The sequence below is a fragment of the Tamandua tetradactyla genome, chromosome 16 (assembly GCF_023851605.1).
Source record: "Tamandua tetradactyla isolate mTamTet1 chromosome 16, mTamTet1.pri, whole genome shotgun sequence".
NCBI classification, from domain to species: Eukaryota; Metazoa; Chordata; class Mammalia; order Pilosa; family Myrmecophagidae; genus Tamandua; species Tamandua tetradactyla.
The window spans coordinates 47426540-47445345 of record NC_135342.1 but is presented as its reverse complement, the minus strand read 5'-3'; the positions used below and the strand labels follow the sequence as shown (position 1 = coordinate 47445345).

The window sequence follows — 18806 nt, the reverse complement described above, 5'->3', positions numbered from 1 at the left end:
AGCAAAATATTTAAACCAAGTAGAGCAAAATGATAATATCTTTTAAGATAGTATGGTGTATGCCAAATTGTTTTCTATACTCTCCTGATGTCAGAAATATTTTATAATAAAAAATTAGAGAGGTGCTTAGTCATTGCAGAAAACTTGCAAAACACAAAGAAATATTTCAAATGAAATAAAATTCCCCTGTAATCTCACCATAGTTAGATTTCTAAATCTAATTGATTTCAACAAGTTGCAAAAACTTTATCATAGACCATTCTCAGTTAAACAGCACAGTGTTTAGGGGCTGATAGCTTGCATTAGTTTTTAGAAAACTACATGTAGATGCAATGATGGCTGAAACTAGAGGAAAAATTCAGCAGGATCCTCTGAAGTAAAACATAAAAAACAAGCATGCCAATAATAGGCCCATGTAAATACTATAGAAAATCTGTCCTAAATTGTGAATTAGCATCAATCAGGAAGCAACAGTAGGATTGTGCCAAAATCATGAGAGCAATATGATTTTTTTCTATTTTTTTATTTTTATTTTTTGCATGGGCAGGCACCAGGAATCAAACTCAGATCTCCGGCGTGGCAGGTGAGAACTCTGCCTGCTGAGCCACTGTGGCCCGCCCAAGAGAGTTACGTGATTTTTCTCTGAGAGTAATACCACCTGTCATCACATTTCTAGATCATTCAATTGCATAACTTGTAGTGTCCATCTATACAGACAACTAAGTGCAAGTTGCATGCAATTCTTAGTTGAGTGATTTTCATTATTTCTGTTCACCACAATCTAAATTTATAAATGCCCTTTTTACATACTGATATTGACATCTTGCTAACTGGGAAGCTAATAGGCCAATAAGTGAACAAGACCAAAAGAGTTCTGGGAAGTAGCATATTACCAAGTAACAAAGATTCACACACATAAAGAAGAAGCAAATAGGAAAAAGTCTAAAATGTACACCACCTGGCAACAAACTGTATCTGAAGAATACTTATACTCTACAGAGGTACAACCTATCTTGCTGTTCTAGCAATTCTGAAAAGGCATTATTATGCATCTATCTGAAAAGATTTTGTATCAATCACTCTTTGGATAAGTACATTGTTCCCCCTTCAAATTCCCCTAATTGAGCAGTCTTTCTTTTCCATTTTTTTATAATAAAAAATTTAAAACATGCCAAAAAGTTGAAAGAATAGTATCCTACCACCTAGATTCGGCAATATTGACCTGTTCTTTAGATAGTCTTATTCAATAAAAATCTAGAACAGAAATATTTCTATATATTTTGCCACAGTAAATAATCACCAACTTCATAGAACATAGTAGACACACAATAAATATTCGTGAAATAGGAAAACACTAATAGCTGCAGCTTCTGGTAGTTCTGGAACTATATAAAAGGTGTTTGGAATATATAAAAGATATTCAGTCTCCTTTGGTTCTATTTTTTTCAGTATTTATGGAAAGCCTACTATGTGCTAAGTGCTAGGGAGGATGTTAAATAGCAGAAGATGAATACAATCTAGTCCTGCCTTCCAGGAGCTCACAGCCCTGAGGCAGACATGTAAACAAATACATACATTTGACATTCTTGGAGATCAATAATCCTCTCACAGGGGAAAGCATATGCGTCCCAGGCCTCAGAAAAGTAGAATTTTGTTCAAAGGAGATGATGAAGATTTCAGACAGAATAAACAACAATGCAAAAGCTGAGCAATATAAAAAACACACCACAGATTTGATGGAGTGGTTAGAGTTTAGGGTAATAGAAAGGTTTTCAAGCAGAAAAGTTATACCTGATTTATGCTTAGGGAGAGAATTCTGCCACAATAAGAAGCGTTGCAGCCGGGGTTGAGGGGTTAGAAGCAGGAGTGCCTCACCGCTTTCATGATCATAAGAGAAGATCTATTCATTTAACGATATTTTTTGAGTGTGAACTGTGTATCCAACTGCTGATACAACAGACAAGATGTTAGTCCCTACTCTCTGACAGCCAGTTAATTTCAAGTGTTCTTTAGGGTTGACAGGAATGGTTTTGGTTGGGCTTTGGCAAACCAGGATAAATGGCTTAAGCTTGCATAAGAGTAACCTCCATAGTAGCCTCTCAACTCTATTTGAAGTCTCTCAGCCACTGTTATCTTCTTTGTTACAATTCTTTCCCCCTTTTGGTCAGGAAGACGTTGTTGATCCTGATAAGGGCCAGGCTTATCCCTGGGAATCATATCCCATATTGTCAGGGAGACTTTCACCCCTGGATGTCATGTCCCACATAGAGGGGAGAGTAATCATTTCACTTGCAGAGTTGGGCTTTGAGAGAGAGAGGCCACATCTGAGCAGAAGAGGCCCTCTGAAAGTAACTCTTAGCATAAATATGGGTAGACTTAGTTTCTTCCTCTGCTACATAAATAAGCTTCACAAGAGCAAGCTCAAGATCAAGGGTTTGTCCTTTTAACTTGGGAGTCCTTAATGTTTGAGAAAGTATCAGGGTTTCCCCAGTGGTAAAGTTTAATACTTCCATATTTTTTCTCCCATCTCTCAAGGGATATCACCAATACTTTTAATTATCTGCTCTTCGTACTCTGGGTATTACATTAAGCTATCCAGAATTACAAGCCCTCGTTCCCATCTGGGCTTCCTGTGCTTGGGTTGTTTAAATGATCTATCCAAACAGGTTGAGTGCGATTATGTGCTACAGAAAATTTAGGTTTTGAACAAAATAAACCTCTCTTCCTTTGGTCTCGTAGCATAGGTGAAGTTCTAAAATACAGATAATATCCTCCTTATCCCTGTATTCTGATTGACTTTAGCAGCCAGTTAAATTTTTTTTTTTTTTTTTTTGCGTGGGCAGGCACCAGGAATGGACCAGTTAACTTTTAAGCTCATTCCTTCTGTTTTCTTCTTCTTTATTCTGTCACATTTCAAAAAGCTAAAAAGCTGTTGTATAAGTCCTCCCTCAGGTCAGATGAGAACCTAAAGAAATTTCTCCAGAAATAAAAATAAAGGAAGAAACCATATTTTGTTTGTCTTTATAATCCCCAGAGCTGACAAAAAAAAAAAAAAAAATCATGAAATATTGCATGATTTCAACAACTCAAGAAAGTATTAACATATTTAGGAAGTAAAATTAATAGGAATGGATTACTCATAGGATATGATGGATACGAATAAACGGAGGTGGCAAGAATGGCTCCAGGTATTCCTGGTTATAGCTAACCAGGTGGAATGTGATGTCACCAGCTGAGGAAGGATGTGTCAGGGGATGACTAAGATTGGGGAAGGGAAAGGATGGAGGAGAGTTAATGATTCATTGTGACATGTTGAGGTAGAGATGTTATTATGCAATTGATATGCTTCTTAATCTTCATAATCTTCGTATATAATCTAGTTCAAGTTTTGATTCTGGTTTGAAAACAACCAGAGTTGTTCTGATGCTAAAATCATTTAGCTAGCACCATTAACCACAATGTATAATGTCTGGGAAATCTTTTATCAGAGGTTGCTTCCCTAGTTATATACTTCTTGAAACTTACCTTTTTAGATATATTTTAAGTTGATTCATATAGCATCAAATGAACAAAAAAACAATAATATCTTGGTATTAATATTGGAGAGAATTTAAAAGGGCATATGATAGTGGTAACTGGGGGAAGGAAATACCCAAAAAGAAAAACTAGACCAGAAAAAAGGTAGATTGTCATAAAAGGAATTTTAAATCTGTTTCATTTCATTGAATAATATGATGATTTTTCTGTTTTGTTTTGACTTGGCTGTGATCCAAGTAACTACTTTCATATTGAATTATATTTTAAATTTTAAAAAGTTGTATGTCGTTCCATTTGACAACATAAATTAGTTCTTACAATAATCCAAGTTTTCATATGGGGGGTTTGTATAGTTAATATATTGTTAATAAAATAACCACTTAAATAAATTTGATTCCCCTGCTATTTAATTTATAAAAGGAGTTCCTAAAAATGCCCAGCTCATAGGGAGCAGAAATAAATTTTGGGTGCTATCATTATTATTTGTGGTGGCTGAGAGGGATCAAGGACTATACCATTCATGCAGCCAGGACAATTGGGAGGCAAGTGATATCTTACTAATGTCCAGCACAGCAAGAAGAGCAGGCGTGGGTCAGGTGATGAGGGGGAGTTGGGGATGGAGAGCAGGGATGGTGAGTTAGTCCAGTTTTGCCTGTTTGGTTGTCAGTACATATATACCATAATTGGCTGGATGTTAGCTTCTGCCGCCCAGTAGAAAAATTTGCAGACTTGGATATAGGTAGCCTTGTGTGTTTTGAGCATGTAGATGATAGCAGAAGCCATGTGAGTGGATGAGATCGCCCAAGGAGAGCATGTAGAGGAAGAAGCTTAACCTAGGACAGAGAACCTGATAGCCGTGCAGGGGACAGAGAGCCCACAAGGCAACTGAGAAATAGGGAGAAAACCATGAGACGATGGTGTCACAGGAGCTTAAGGACACCATCTAAGGAAAGGAGGGAATTTCAGGAAGCGTTGATCTATAATGTCAAATACTGCTGAAATGTTAACCAAGGACAAAAATTGTTAAAGGTGGATAAGTGTCAAAAGGTGGACATTCATGACCTTGTCAAGTTTCCAGGAGTCCTAGAAAGCAGGAGCTGATCTGACAAAAAACTCAGAGTGTTAAGGAAAGGAAATCTTTCCCTGAAAATTGTGGCTGTGCAGGTGCTCTGAAATAGCCACTAGTGTCCTAGATCAGTGCTTCTCAAACCTGGGGATCTTGTTGAAATGCAAATTCTTATTCAGGAGTTTGGATGGGGCCTGTGTTTCTAAAAAGCTTCCAGGTTCTTTCTGACACTGCTAATGCTCAGACCAAGGCCCTGGGTGTCTGGAAGTAAAGCAGGAAAAGCTCAGCATGACATTCATTGTAGCAAAGAAGGTCTCAGCAGGAAAAACTCCTCTATTCAGAACTCTAAATGGCCTAGATACCTTCTTAGGGCAAACAAATGGGTGGTGGAAAATTCCTAAGCTAGGACCAACCTGTGGAGAGAAGGCTTACTGATTTTATTTTCTTTCAATTAAAGTTCCTCCTAGCTTATTGTAGTGAAATGAAAAAAGGGAGTTGCTAAGCACTATAGTGAAGTGTATTTTCCAGGATTCTAAGAACAGGTTTAAGGAAGGGGTTAACTTCAAACTGGTAGCAGGTTAGACAGTAAATATTTTTGGCTGCCAGACCAGTCTCGGCCACAGCTAATCCACTCTGGCTCTGTAGTGCAGAAGCAGTCATAGCCAACACAGAAATGAATGAGTGTGCCTGTGTTCCAATAAAACTTTATAATAAATAAATGAAACGTAAGCTTCATACAATTTTCACTTGCCACAAAATCTTCTCTCTTTCTTGTTTTTTCCAAACCTTTAAAAATGTAAAAACCATTCTTAGCTCGCAGGCCATACGAAAACAGGTGGTGGGCCAACTTTGGCAAGTGAGCAATAATTTTCTGACCTCTAGTTTAAGGGAACAGTGTCAAATACTCCAAGAGATGATTTAAAAGAAGGGGAGAAAGAGAGGTTAAGATCACAGGTAAGATGTTGTGAAAACATAGACATAAACAGTTCTATAATCCAGAAACTAAGAATTAACAAATGATTATGATTACTGAATCATTATATAGATGTTTTTTCTTTCTGTATTGTAGAATAGGCAGAAGTTAATACCTGAAATTACTAAAACTCAATTGGTCTCAACCCTGAGTATACTTATTATTGTAATGATTATTCTAGCCTGGTCTCAGACTCCTGTATACTTATTATTGCAATAGTTATTCTAGCTTAGTCTCACCCTTGTTTATACTTACTATTGTAATGGGTATTCTACCTTGGTCTCAGCCTTATTGATACTTACTATTGTAATGGTTATTCTAGGCAAGTCTAGCCCTTTTTATACTGAATATTGTAATGGTAACAACTCCAACTCCCCTTGTTTGAATCTATACAAATATTAAACTCCTTTGGACTACTGTAGACAGATTTGGGGGCCAATAGGCCATCTGATCTCCTGTTTCATGCATAGCAATAAACTCTTTCTCTCTTTGAAAAAAAAAGTTCATTTGTCTTTTCATTAGGTTCTGTGATAAACAATTTTAAATCCTTATCTTCACAAGGTAGAAATAAATGTTTATACTTTTTTTGCATTTCTGTAGCTGACTTCCTCTAATTATTTTGTGCAGATGTTTTATAAGATTGTTTTATAAGATATTTATTGTTATAACAATTCTAGGTTTGTTAAATTCCAAGTTATGGAAAAGACTTAATTACACATTGTGCTGCATATAAATTAGAATTATGAAATATATGTGTGCAGTATTCTGACAACCAAAGCACATTTTAAGAAAAAAATATATAATTTAAAATATTTTCTTTACCATGTTAGTCTCAGCAAGCGAAGAAGGGCTTTTCTGAACTGAGATTAGACAATAGAGCCAACTTCATTTTTTATGCACGTGAATGGAGAGGGCTTGAGGTTATTAGTTGAAACCAAGTAACCTTTCCAGGCTTTCATCTCTTTCTTTTCAAATTTGAATATGAAAAGCATATTCAAGTCAAAGACCATCACTTTAATGACATTTGGCAGTCATTTGATTTATTAGGTTTTAGAAAAAATTTTCCTTTAAATATTTCATCATACTATGCTAATCCTAGTAATATTGCCAGCTGCAGCCTTGTACCTGTATTAGTGGAGACAGAATGGTGTGGAATTTTCTCTGTCATCCTAGTAAAATTTCCATGAATCTACTGAATAATAAAATAACCTTATTGAAATATTCAGATTTGGGTTTTTAGTTAAAGTGTCTTAGAATACATAATAAAAGAAAATGTCTTTTGAAAGAAGGGGGGAAAATTACTTCATCAAATATTGAGGGAGTTTGACAGCAATGGAAATTGTTCTTTATGAGGATATTTTTACAATAAGATACTTATGCTTTTCAATCTGATTAATTATATTATGTGCTTTGAAATATCTAAGTAATCACTGCAGCAGATTTGCACATTGATTTGTATTTAACAATGAATTCCTAAAAGGTAATATTTGCAGGATTTTCTATTTATTATTTTAAGTTATACAATTTATGGTAACATGCCTCTAAATTTTGTGAAGAGGGATTTTCCATAATAAAGAACAACTTTAAAAAATTAACTGAGGAATTAGCTTCAGGCAATCTAAGTTTTAAATCACAGTCTATTAATTATTTGAAATAATTACTCAAGAAAACATTTATGATTCCCATAATAATGTATGTGACATCGAAGTAAAAGGATCCAAAAAAGGGTCAAAGTAAAAAATAAAACAAATGACTATTTTAGTTAATTCAATAAAAATAAAATAGAAAATAAATTGCAAGAAAGTATATATATTAAATTAGATTTAAAATTTTGTTTCCTTTTTTGACAATGTATGATTTCTTGAATGAAATATGTTATGGCAGAGTATATGAGAGAATGAACTATAATTTCTGCTCTAATTAATATGGATTCATCTAGCTACATATATTAACATAGTAGCTATGAAGTATTCAACAGGCTTTGATCTCTGAATAAGTGAAACTTTTCTCAGGTACTGAAAATTAAATAAAAGCAGTGATAAACATGTACTTCATTACATGATTTGAAACAAGGCCAACTGATACTTGTCATTCTGAAAACAATTGGAGATGAAGATCTCATAATCTTCACTCCTGATAGACCAGTAGTGGGGTATTTATAGCCTGAAATGTAAATCAGGAGACTATTGCCATGACACTGTTAACTTCAAACCCTGGGGCATTAGAATCTCATTCTCTCTCTCTGTCGTGAATAATCTATCATGTGTAACTATACAGTAGTGTACAGTGCGTTCCAAAATAGAAATCCATGTTTTATTTAAAATTGATAGTAAAAAAGAATAAAATATTGGGGTTTATTTGTTTTTTGTTTTTGTTCTTTTCTTTAGCCATCAGAAAAGATGCGAATTGAGATCATAGCTCTAAGCCTTAATGATTCTCGAGTAACCAAAGATGACACTATCCAACGTCTATTTGTTGAGTGCCGATTCTACAGTCTTCCTGCTGAAGAGACCCCTGTGTCACTTCCAAAACCCAAGATTGGGCAGTGGGTCTACTATAACTATAGCAATGGTATGTATGATGTATTTGTAATACAGATTTTTCTTAGTCTTTTTTTTTCAATAAAGGAAGCCAAAAGAACAAGGAGAAAATTTAATTCTCTAATAGTCATGTAAACTTGTGGAATTCTTGTCAATATAGATTAATAAAAAGTGAACCTATAGCATAAGGATTAGAAAAATGAATTTGACATAGTTCTAAATTTTAGAGAAAACAAGAACAGCAGGAAAACAATGTTTCTAGCTGTTCCTGCTATGTAATGGTATCAATAGAAAAATACCACCTGGGCCTACAATTAAATTTAGTCAAGAATATATTTCAAGGGAAAAAATACTGTTTTTTATCATTTGATTCAAACCATTTAATGATCTTCTGTTTTCTCCCTTTCTGATTAATGTCTTGTCGTTACATAGATGTGTTTACAGTATATGGATATCTATACATATCTCCCAGTGTCTACACATTCAGGGTTTTAACTGAATAAAACATAAGCTCTTATAATGCCTTTCATAATTTAGCCCACACATATATTCATAGCAGCAGTTAGGTTTTTGCTTAGGGCTTACTCTGTCACCCAATTGACATGTAAGTCTACTTGAACAGTACAGACCCAATAGTTACCTTGTAAATTCTTAGATCAATCAGTTTGAAGGAGCTTTTTAAGAATAGTATGTGATAATCAGTATCTATTTAGAAATAAAAAATCAGGCTGCCTTGACCATAAGTTAAAACTGCTTTTAAGTCCTCTTCAAGCCCTACATTAAAATGAACCATCTGCTGCAATAACGGGATACTCACATTGAAAAGGAATGAAATGTGACCCCCGCCATACAGCATTCAAAAAAAATGAACCATAAAGATGGATGTTACATTCTCTTTAGCAAACCAGGACAACTCATGCTAGTTGAACACTAATTTTTTTCTCTCACCAATTTCAGATTGCATTGTAACCAACATGTATAAACATGCAGGATTTGTGGTTACAAATGCTCCTGTTGCTTTTTTTTTTTTCCCAACTGTTATTTTTAGAAATGTGTTCATCACTCAGACAGTAATCTTAGGTACCCAGAGATCTAGTCTAGTCTAGTCCTTCCTATATCCATTTTTCTTATTGGTTATGTGAACTTCAGCAAAATGTTTCAATTTCAGGTTCCCTTTTCTCAACTATAAAGTGATGCGTTCTCTAAGATACCTTCCAGCTCAAATTCTATAATTCTGTAATAACAGGTGGGTTGAAAAATCACGGGAGAAATAAGTAGTGTGGTCAGGACGGGAATATGATTCCTCCTTCCTTTCATTCATTTGAATCTAACAAAAACATTTCCAAATTGTTCCTTCAAGCTTGTTAGAGATCCTTTGCTGAGAAGAACCAGGAAAGTAAAACATACCAAAATACTGATAATGAAAGAATTGTTTAGTCAACTAATTTTAATGAAGGCACACAAGAAAAAAAAGAGGCAGAGATACTCCTTTGATTTTTATCTTATTCCTTGTAAAGGTCAGCAGAAAAATGTTAGGTTGAACTGGCAACAAAATTGTTTTTAATTTTTTAGGAATTGATTTTACATTGAGAAACTTGGCCATGGAACAAAACAGATGTTTCCATTTGCTTAAGAGAAATGCAAATCCTTCTTTGGAATGAAACCTGTGGTACATACTCAAGGGTCCTGAATTTTGTTCATTCTTATATGGTTATACATACCTAGGTTTGTTTGGGAATTTTTATTCATTAGTTGGTTTTGATTTCTTTTTTCTTTTTTTTTTTCCTTTAATGAAATTTACCTTACTAGTTAATTTTTTTAAGGGTTGCTTATGTTTCTAATGAATTAGCTATTTGACAGCAGCAAGAAAACATGATATGTAAGAAGTGAATTCAGCTTCTGTTCATACCTGTTGAAATCTAACTATGTTGAATTTTCAGGATTAATTGAAGTAATTTTAGGAGATTTTGAGAATTTTAAGGAGAATGTAGTTTGTGCTCAGAAGCAAAGTAATGCTGTCTTATTTATACTGTATTTGAAAAATTAAGTACTAGATTATCAGGAAATTTGAGAAACAATTAATATTAACCTCATGGAAGGTTTTATTTTCTTTTTCACTTAAGCATAACATAATGAAAATGGTCATTTTTAAATTATTCTATCTGTATCTCCTTCATTGCAGGGACATCTCCTTTAACCTTTGGTTAATAAGTAACTATCTCATCTAATTATTATAATGATTTACCGTTCACTTGTTACTTGATACAGAAGCTTAACATAATGTAGCCTTAAGTCTTCAAAACCTCATTAAATGTTAATGACAGTAATTTTATTTCCAAACTGACTTTTTCATTCAAATGGAAAATTTAGAGGGCAATTAGTAGTAGTACATGCTATCTACTGTTTGAACAGCATACCAGTAGAGAGGTTAACAGAACTTAGCAATGATTTTAGCCTCACTATTACTAGCATCTATACAAAAGGGATTTGTATTCTGAGACCTAAATTAGGTATATAGAAATAAGGGGTTTAGTCTAGTAACCCCCAGATCATTCATAATCTAACTTGGGTCTTTATTAAGAGGGACTAATACTAGTTTCAGCTACATACAAAAAATATATCTCTGGGCTACAAACAATGAAAAATAAAAACAAAATCAAATTCACTTGCTAGACATTGATAGTGAAAACAAAACATTTGTATTTTATTGTGCTTGAAAATTCTGCTCAGAGATTGCTGAGAAAGCAAGAAAATAGTTTGGGAAAAAATAAGATTAATGGTAGGTCTGAAGAATGTTGTCTGGACTGAATAAACCTTCTAGGGAATTGACAATGGGAAGGAAAAAGATTAATGAAATTGTCCAGAGTTTTTATGAGACACATACAGATCTGGGACCTTAGTCTCTAAGGATTGAGCAGTCTATTTTTTGGAACAATTAAAGTTTAATTCAGAAGGTGAAGAGGATGTAGAACTTTAAATTTTGTCACTAATGGGAGGGGAAATTTGGCTGAGATTTAAGAATAACACTTTAATACAGAATTACCCAAGATTCAGGGTTACCAGGCCTTTATAATTAAACCATCTGCATTTCTTGCTCTGCCATTATGACACTGATAGAGAATGTAAGGATTTCTCCAACCTGCTGAAGTGAGGGATGTGCTTTTAATAATAAACAACTCAAAATTAACTCAAGTTTTTGGACTGCTGATGTGTATCCTTTTTGAGACATATGCTTTCAGTTAGTTTATATTAAAATCTAGCAAGTCCTTAACAATTGTGACTTCTGATGAAAATGGAAGGTAAACAGCTTAACTTTTCAGAATCTCCAGAATCACTTTTTATTATAATTTATGTATTTTTAATTGGGATCAAATATACCTAACACGACAATCATTTTAACCATTTTAAGTGGACAACTCTGACATTAAGTACATTGACAATACTATTAACTTTCACCATTTCCAGACCGTTTTCATCATCCCAAACCAAAACTCATACTCATTTAGCAATAACTCCTTATTCCCCCTTCCCTGCACCCCTGCTAACCACTATTCTGTTTTCTGACTCTATGAATTTGCTCATTCTAAGTATTTCATGTAAGAGAAATGATATATTTGTCTTTTTGTGTCTGGCTTATTTCATTCAACATGATGTCTTCATGATTCATCCATGTTGTAGCATTCTTTTTTACAGCTCAATGATATTCCATTATATGGATATACCAGATTTTGTTTATCCATTTCTGTTGATGGACACTTGGGCTGCTTCCACATTTTGGCTTGTATGAATAATGCTTTAGTATACAAATATCTGATGCTTTCAGTTCTTTGGGTATATGCTTAGTAGTGGAATTGCTAGGTCATATGGTGATTCTATGTTTAACTTTCTAAGGAACTGCCAAACCATTATCCACAGCAGCTGCACTATTTTACATTCTGACCAACAACATACAAGGGTTCCTGTTTACCTGCATCCTCACAAATACTGATTTTCAGTTTTTTTAGTAATAGCCATCCTAATAGGTGTAAGGTAGTATGACATCGTAGTTTTAATTTGCATTCTTTAATAGCTAATGATTTTGAGCATCTTTTCATATACTTACTGGCCATTTGAATATTTTCTTTGGAGAAATGTCTCTTCCATTCCTTGCCCATTTTTAATTGGGTTGTTTGTCTTTTTGTTATTGAGTTATAGGAGTTAATTTGTATTGTGGATATTAAATTCTTATCAGATATATGATTTCCAAATATTTTCTCCCATTCTGTAGGTTGTCTTTTCACTTTCTTTATATAAGTCCTTTGATCTACAAAAGCTTTTCCTTTTGATGAAATCCAGTTTATCTAATTCTTCTTTTGTTATTTGTTCTTTCAGTGTGAAATCTAAAACTCCATTGCCTACTACAAGGTCCTGAAGATACTTCCCTATATTTTTTTTTGTAAGAGTTTTATAATATTAGCTCTTATATTTAGGTCATTGTCTATTTGTAATTAATTTTTGTATGTAGGAGAGGTAGGGGTCCACATTCATTCTTTTGCATGTGGATTTCCAGTTGTTCTGACACCATTTGTTAAAGAGACTGTTCTTTCCCCATTGAATGGCTGTGGCACCCTTGTCAAAAATCAATTGACTATAGATGTGTGAATTTATCTCTGGACTCTCAATTCTATTCCATTGGTCCATATGTCTGTCTTTAGGCCAGTACCACATTGTTTTAATTATTGTAACTTTGTTGTAAGTTTTGAAATCAGGAAATGTGACTTCTCCAACTTTGTTCTTCTTTTTCAAGATTGTTTTGGCTATTTGGGACCCTTTGTCGTTCCATATGAATTTTAAGATCCACTTTTCCATTTCTCAAAAAACAGCTGCTAAATAAACCCCTTGATCTTGGGGTTTGTTCCCTTGAAATTTATCCCCAGAAAGAGTAGGCTAAATCTCCTTAAAATTAGGCCCAAGGGTCACCCCCAGAGAACCTCTTTTATTGCTCAGATATGGCATCTCTCTCTCTCAGCCAACATGGCAAAGACACTCACTACCCTCCCCTCCCTATGTGGGATATGACTCCAAGGGGTAAAACCTCCCTGGCAACTTGGAACAGAAATCCGAGAATGAGTTGGGACTCAACATCAAGAGATTGAGAAAACCTTCTCAACCTAAAGGGGGAGGAAAGAAATGAAACAAAGTAAAGTATCAGTGGCTGAGCGATTTCAAACAGAGTCGAGAGGTCATCCTGGAGGTTATTCTTGTGCATTATATAGATATCCCTTTTCAGTTCATGGTATATTTGAATGGCTAAAGGGAAGTACCTGAAACTGTAGAGCTGTGTTCCAGTAGCCTTGTTTCTTGAAGATGATTGTATATAGATACAACATTTACAGTGTGACTGTGTGATTGTGAAAACCTTGTGTCTGATGTTCCCTTTATCTAGGGTATGGACAGATGAGTTAAAAATATGAATAAAGAAATAATAGAAGGACGAAGGGTTAAAATATATTGGGTAGATGGGAATACTAGCAGTCAGTGGGAGGGAGATGTAAGTAGTATGGTATGTATGAGTTTTTTCTTTTCTCTTTTTATTTCTTTTTCTGGAGTGATGCAAATGTTCTAAAAATGATCATGGTGATGAATATACTACTATGTGATGATATTGTGAGCCATTGACTGTACACCATGTATGGGGTGTTTGTATGTTAAGAATGTGTTTGTCAATAAAAATATTTTTTAAGTGGCTGCTAGAATTTTGATAGGGGTTGCATTGAATTTGTAGATCACTTTAGACAGTATTGACATTTTATTACTGTTACACCTTCCAATCCATGAACACAGGATATTGTTGCATTATTTAAGTCTTCTTGGATATCTTTCAGCAATGTTTTACAGTTTTAAATACACAAGTCTCTCACCTCTTAGTTAAATTTATTCCAAGATATTTTAATCTTGTAGATGCTATTTTAAATAGAATTCTTTTCTTTATTTCCTTTTCATATTACTCATTACTGGTATATGGAAACCCAACTGGTATATAAAAACCCACTTTCTGCACGTGTCCTGCAACTTTGCTGAATTTGCTTATTGTTTCTAGTCACATTCCTGTGAATTATTGGGGATTTTCTATATATACAATCATGTCATCTGCAAATACAAATAGATTTACTGCTTCCTTTCCTATTTGGATGCCTTTTTAATCTTTCTCTTGCCTGATTACTCTGGTTAGAACTTCCAGTACAATGTCGAATAAGACCCTTGTCTTACTCTTTATCTTAGGGAGCAAACGTCCAGTCTTTCACCATTGATTATGGGTTTTTCAAAAATGTTCTGTATCATGTTGAGAAAGTTTCCTTCTATTCCTAGTTTTCTGAGTGTTTTCATCATGAAAGAATGTTGGGTTTTATCACATGCCTCTTCTGTATCAATTGTGATGATCATGTGGTTTTTCTCTTCATTCTGTTAATGTGGTAAATTACATTGATCGATTTTTAATTGAACTCCCATTGCTTTCCTGGAATAAATCCCACTTGGTCATGGTATATAATCCCAGTAATATACTGTTGGATCAGGTTTGCCAGTCATACTCGTTTTTTAAAGGATGTATTTTGAATTTTTGAAATTGAGATTTTTATAGAACACCAAATGAATGTCTTAGGATCATGACTTCCTTAGAGGTGGCCAAAGTGTCACTACTTCCCACAGTGCCTAATGGGCAACACAAAAGTGTTCAATAGTTCCTAATCCTATTCAGAGATCAAGCAAAGGAATCTTGGGCTAACAGTGGTTCTCAGTGTGTGATCTCCTGACCAGCAGCAGTAGCATCATCTGGGAACTTGTTTGAAGTGCAGATTCTCAGGCCTTAACACCTAAACCTACTGAATCAGAAACTCTAGGGATGGAGCTCAGAAATCTATATTTTTAAAAGCCCTCCTTTTAAAAAAGGGGACACCAATTCCCCCTTTAAAAACTGAGAACTATTGTACTAGATTAAGGCAATCTATGTCATGTCTTGTGTGTGCCAACAAGAGAATACTAGTTCTAATTTGGTATACCTTTGGAAAACTAAACTTATTAATAATTAGCTTGAGCTTTTTCAAAATTGAATCTTTTAAGTTTTCAGCCAAGAGAGTTGACTTCAAGAACCTGGACTAGGTTATATAAGCATTATCTCTTTATGAAAGAATAAAAAGAGAATGAGTTGATGTCCCTTGATATAGTTATGGGAATATCTCTCAAAGTCCAGACCACCTTATACTAACAAACTGTCTGCAGCTTAAACAGGAGAAGTTTGGCTTCATATGGAAGAGGGAGGAATTAGAGCATGGAAGTTGAAAACATGGAGCTCTGGAGGCAGATGTTGCTGGGTTCAGTTTCTGCTTCTGCCACTTTCTAGCTAGGTGACCTTTGGCAAAGTAGTTACCTTTTCTGAGTCTGTTTCATCTTCTGTAAAATGTGGGTCACCATGTGATTGCAGCTGAGAAAACTATTGCGTATATGAATATGGCTCAATAAACTGTGTCTATCACTATTTTAATGTTTGTTAAACGAAAAGGAAATATAGTCTACTGGCCAATTGGTTGAAGTAGAAGCAGATGGCATCCCAACTAAACCAAACTTTTTACCAATTTCATTGATGTTTTTTTAAAAGCCATTGAAATTCTTCAGAACTGATCCAAGTATAAATTGAAAGACCATTCTTTGATGCTGGACTTTGAAATTTACAGCCTTTTTTTTTTTTAATCACTGAGATTACCTTTGTCTTCCAATGATGTAGACAGTATGGCATAAAAGTTTTAGGCGCTGAAGTCTAAAAAGCTGTGGTCTGCCACATCTTGAATTGATGATCAGGAGCAACAACAAAAAATTCACATTTGAAAAAAAGTTCCCATATGGCTTAGTGTACTGGTGGCCTCTAAAAATGAGGTCTTCTCTCCAAGCGTTAGTGGAACTCATCTATTAACATGACTTTTTTTTTTTTTTTAGCATCAATAAGTAAAACACTATGTTTAAAAAGTACTCTGACCAACCTTTGTGTTGGTCTTCATGGACTCTTGTTAATCTCAGTACCCTATATAATTAGTCACATTTACTAATGTGGTATCGGGCAAAGAGCAATAAGTTGGAGTCACTGTTTCAATTTGGCTTCCAGAATGTCTTAAATGATTTTTACTTCTTCTTACCTTCTCTTAAAGCCACAAACCCACCCCTGCCTTTGTGTCTCCTACCCTCGTACCAGGCATCTCTTTGGCACTCAGTTAATATTTGTTCAGCTGAGCCAAGAAATTAAATAAATTGATAGCATTGTATTTGGGATTGAGCCAAAACTGTCCACAGAAGTATTCTCATGAAATAATGTTTGGTCCCAGCAAAGCCTGAGGAGTGGCTTCGTATGGGGTATCTTTGACCATTTGCTTACTTTTGGTCAGGGATAATCTCTAAATTGAGACTTGGCCACAGAGGAACTTTTACCTCCAAAATGGCATCAGAAAAAGAAATGTCTTCAAAAGTTAAGACATGGCCATACAACTGTTAAACTGAGAAAAAATAATCAGGTTGAAAATCAAAGCATTCACACTCTTAAGGTACCATTTTCCCAAAGCACAGATGCTTACTTGTGGTTTCAAGTGTTCAGCATCTTCTTCCTGGTGGAACTTTAGATAAGCTATCTAGTTATCTTAGCTAAGTGAAGTCTGTCTACATTCTTGTTTGCCAACAAGACAACCAGACGGACTTCGTACCTTCAAACACCTCTCTCTAGTTCCTCCACATTTCTCTCCCATGTTCCCCACCCAAACACCAGCAAATGTCAGCCTGTGGATTTCCTCTACCCAACATACTAGATGCCTCTTTTATTGCACATAGTGGCAGGTGAGGAGGATTAAATTACCAAAGCTGTCAGAAAGGACAAGCACTCTGCCATATATTATCATTATCACTCACTTCATGGGTGAAAGAAAATCCAGTAAATCCCTCAAATACAAAGCAATAAAGACTGCTGGCTTTTACCGTCATGACTGCCAGTGCCATTAACAGGCAGTGACAGCAATGTGGCACTCTTAGATGTTGCTTATATCTTTCCTGACAGTGCACATAAACCCGCCAGTGACATGACATTGGATCACATGACTATTCAGATTTGATTCTGGTTTCCAGAGCTACTTTCTATTCCCAGGCATACCAGTGAGGTGGCATGACTTGCATCTTTAAAAACAGGTATTCATAAAAATACAGATGGTACTAATGTGAGCATATTCCTGAGTGACTTCCTTTTATGTATTTTTTTTATCACCTAGTGATCTACGTGGATAAAGAAAACAACCAAGCAAAGAGAGACGTCTTAAAAGCTATATTACAAAAACAAGAGATGCCTAATAGAAGGTACATTTGAGCATTCTAAATTATTTGATGCTTATATAAAGTGGATTCTGTACCATGGTGGGGTGGTGAAAAAAACACAAGATGAGAAATCAGAGCCCATGGATACTCTGACTTGCTATAACCTTGAGTGAATATGTGACCTCTTTGGGTCTCTTTTTTTTCCCAGAAATACAGTGGCCCTGCCTGCCAAATAGAGTGACTGTAAGGATCCTGTGGTACTTTGGATACCCAAAGGCAATGCACTATATATAAAGTATGCCATTGCCATTCAAGTGCAACTGTAAAGAGTATTAACTGTGGTTGAAAGGAGCAAGCACACTCAGGAGCCGGGTGGCTTGGGTATAAATTTTATTCCATAATTTATTGACTGTCTGACCCCAGGCAAGTTACTTAACCTCCCTATCCCTCATTTTCTTTACATGTAAAATGGAGGCAGTAATACCACATAGCGTTGTTCTAAAGAATAATTGAGATAATACATTTAATGCAGTCAGAATAGTACCTGACTCATAGTAAGTGTTCAGTAAATGTTCATTGCAAGCAGTTGTAATATTGACATTATTGTTTGTAATACTCTTTCAGACTAATTTTTATCTTACTCTCACTGCTTAAAAAATCATCATTTCATAGTATTCTCTTTTGAATGCATTTTTTTTACTTTGCAAATTTGAATATGGCAGTTGTCAATTCTGGTAGAGAGAGTATGCCCTTTTGAGAAGAGAAAAAGCATGATTTTAATAAGTCAGTGCTTGCATATGAGCTCCCACCTGTGCAGTTTGAAGATATCTACATGCTTCCATTAATCCCTGAGCTGGATTGAACCATACCTTTTGCTGGCTCTCCTTTTTGTCTTGAGTGGATCCTTTATCTCTCTGTTGTTCTCTTCTCCTTGTCTTTGTGGTCCACCGATGGTACAGCCTCTTGCTGCCTTGAAGATGGAGTCTCAAGTTCTAACCTTTCCTAGAGGTCACGAGGAGAACATTAAAGAAATAGTTCTTAAATGAGCTTCCATACTAGCATTTTATCTTGTTTCAGGAAGGGAGACTGGAATTCTCAGCTCTTGGTATCTGGTGGTTTTTTTCAACAACTCCTTGAAATATGTGTATCATTTCTTTGGATCTCCATTTTTATCTTCTGAAGAAGGGGTGGTAGGTAAAACCACATTAATAAGCTTGAGTTCCTGTTTTTCCCAGGGTGGTAGATCACCACTTAAGTTTTACCTATTCACTTTGTATAATTCAGTTTCTTTTAGGGCTCCCTCAACCACCAGTCCCCCTAAGGTTATCTCAGGTCACTTGTGACTAAACAGCACTGGTCATACCACCTC

General features: G+C 35.1%; 1 protein-coding gene across 6 annotated transcripts in view; it reads left to right on the top strand.

The window, feature by feature from the left end:
* The window catches only part of RPGRIP1L (RPGRIP1 like), a 161689-nt gene that overhangs the window by 132302 nt on the left and 10581 nt on the right, over window positions 1–18806 (top strand). For all 6 annotated transcript variants that reach the window (XM_077132456.1, XM_077132455.1, XM_077132453.1 and 3 more), the window contains 2 exons: window positions 7964–8147; window positions 17395–17479. In XM_077132456.1, coding sequence (XP_076988571.1) covers window positions 7964–8147; window positions 17395–17479 — 269 coding nt within the window. The remainder of the gene's footprint in view (window positions 1–7963; window positions 8148–17394; window positions 17480–18806) is intronic.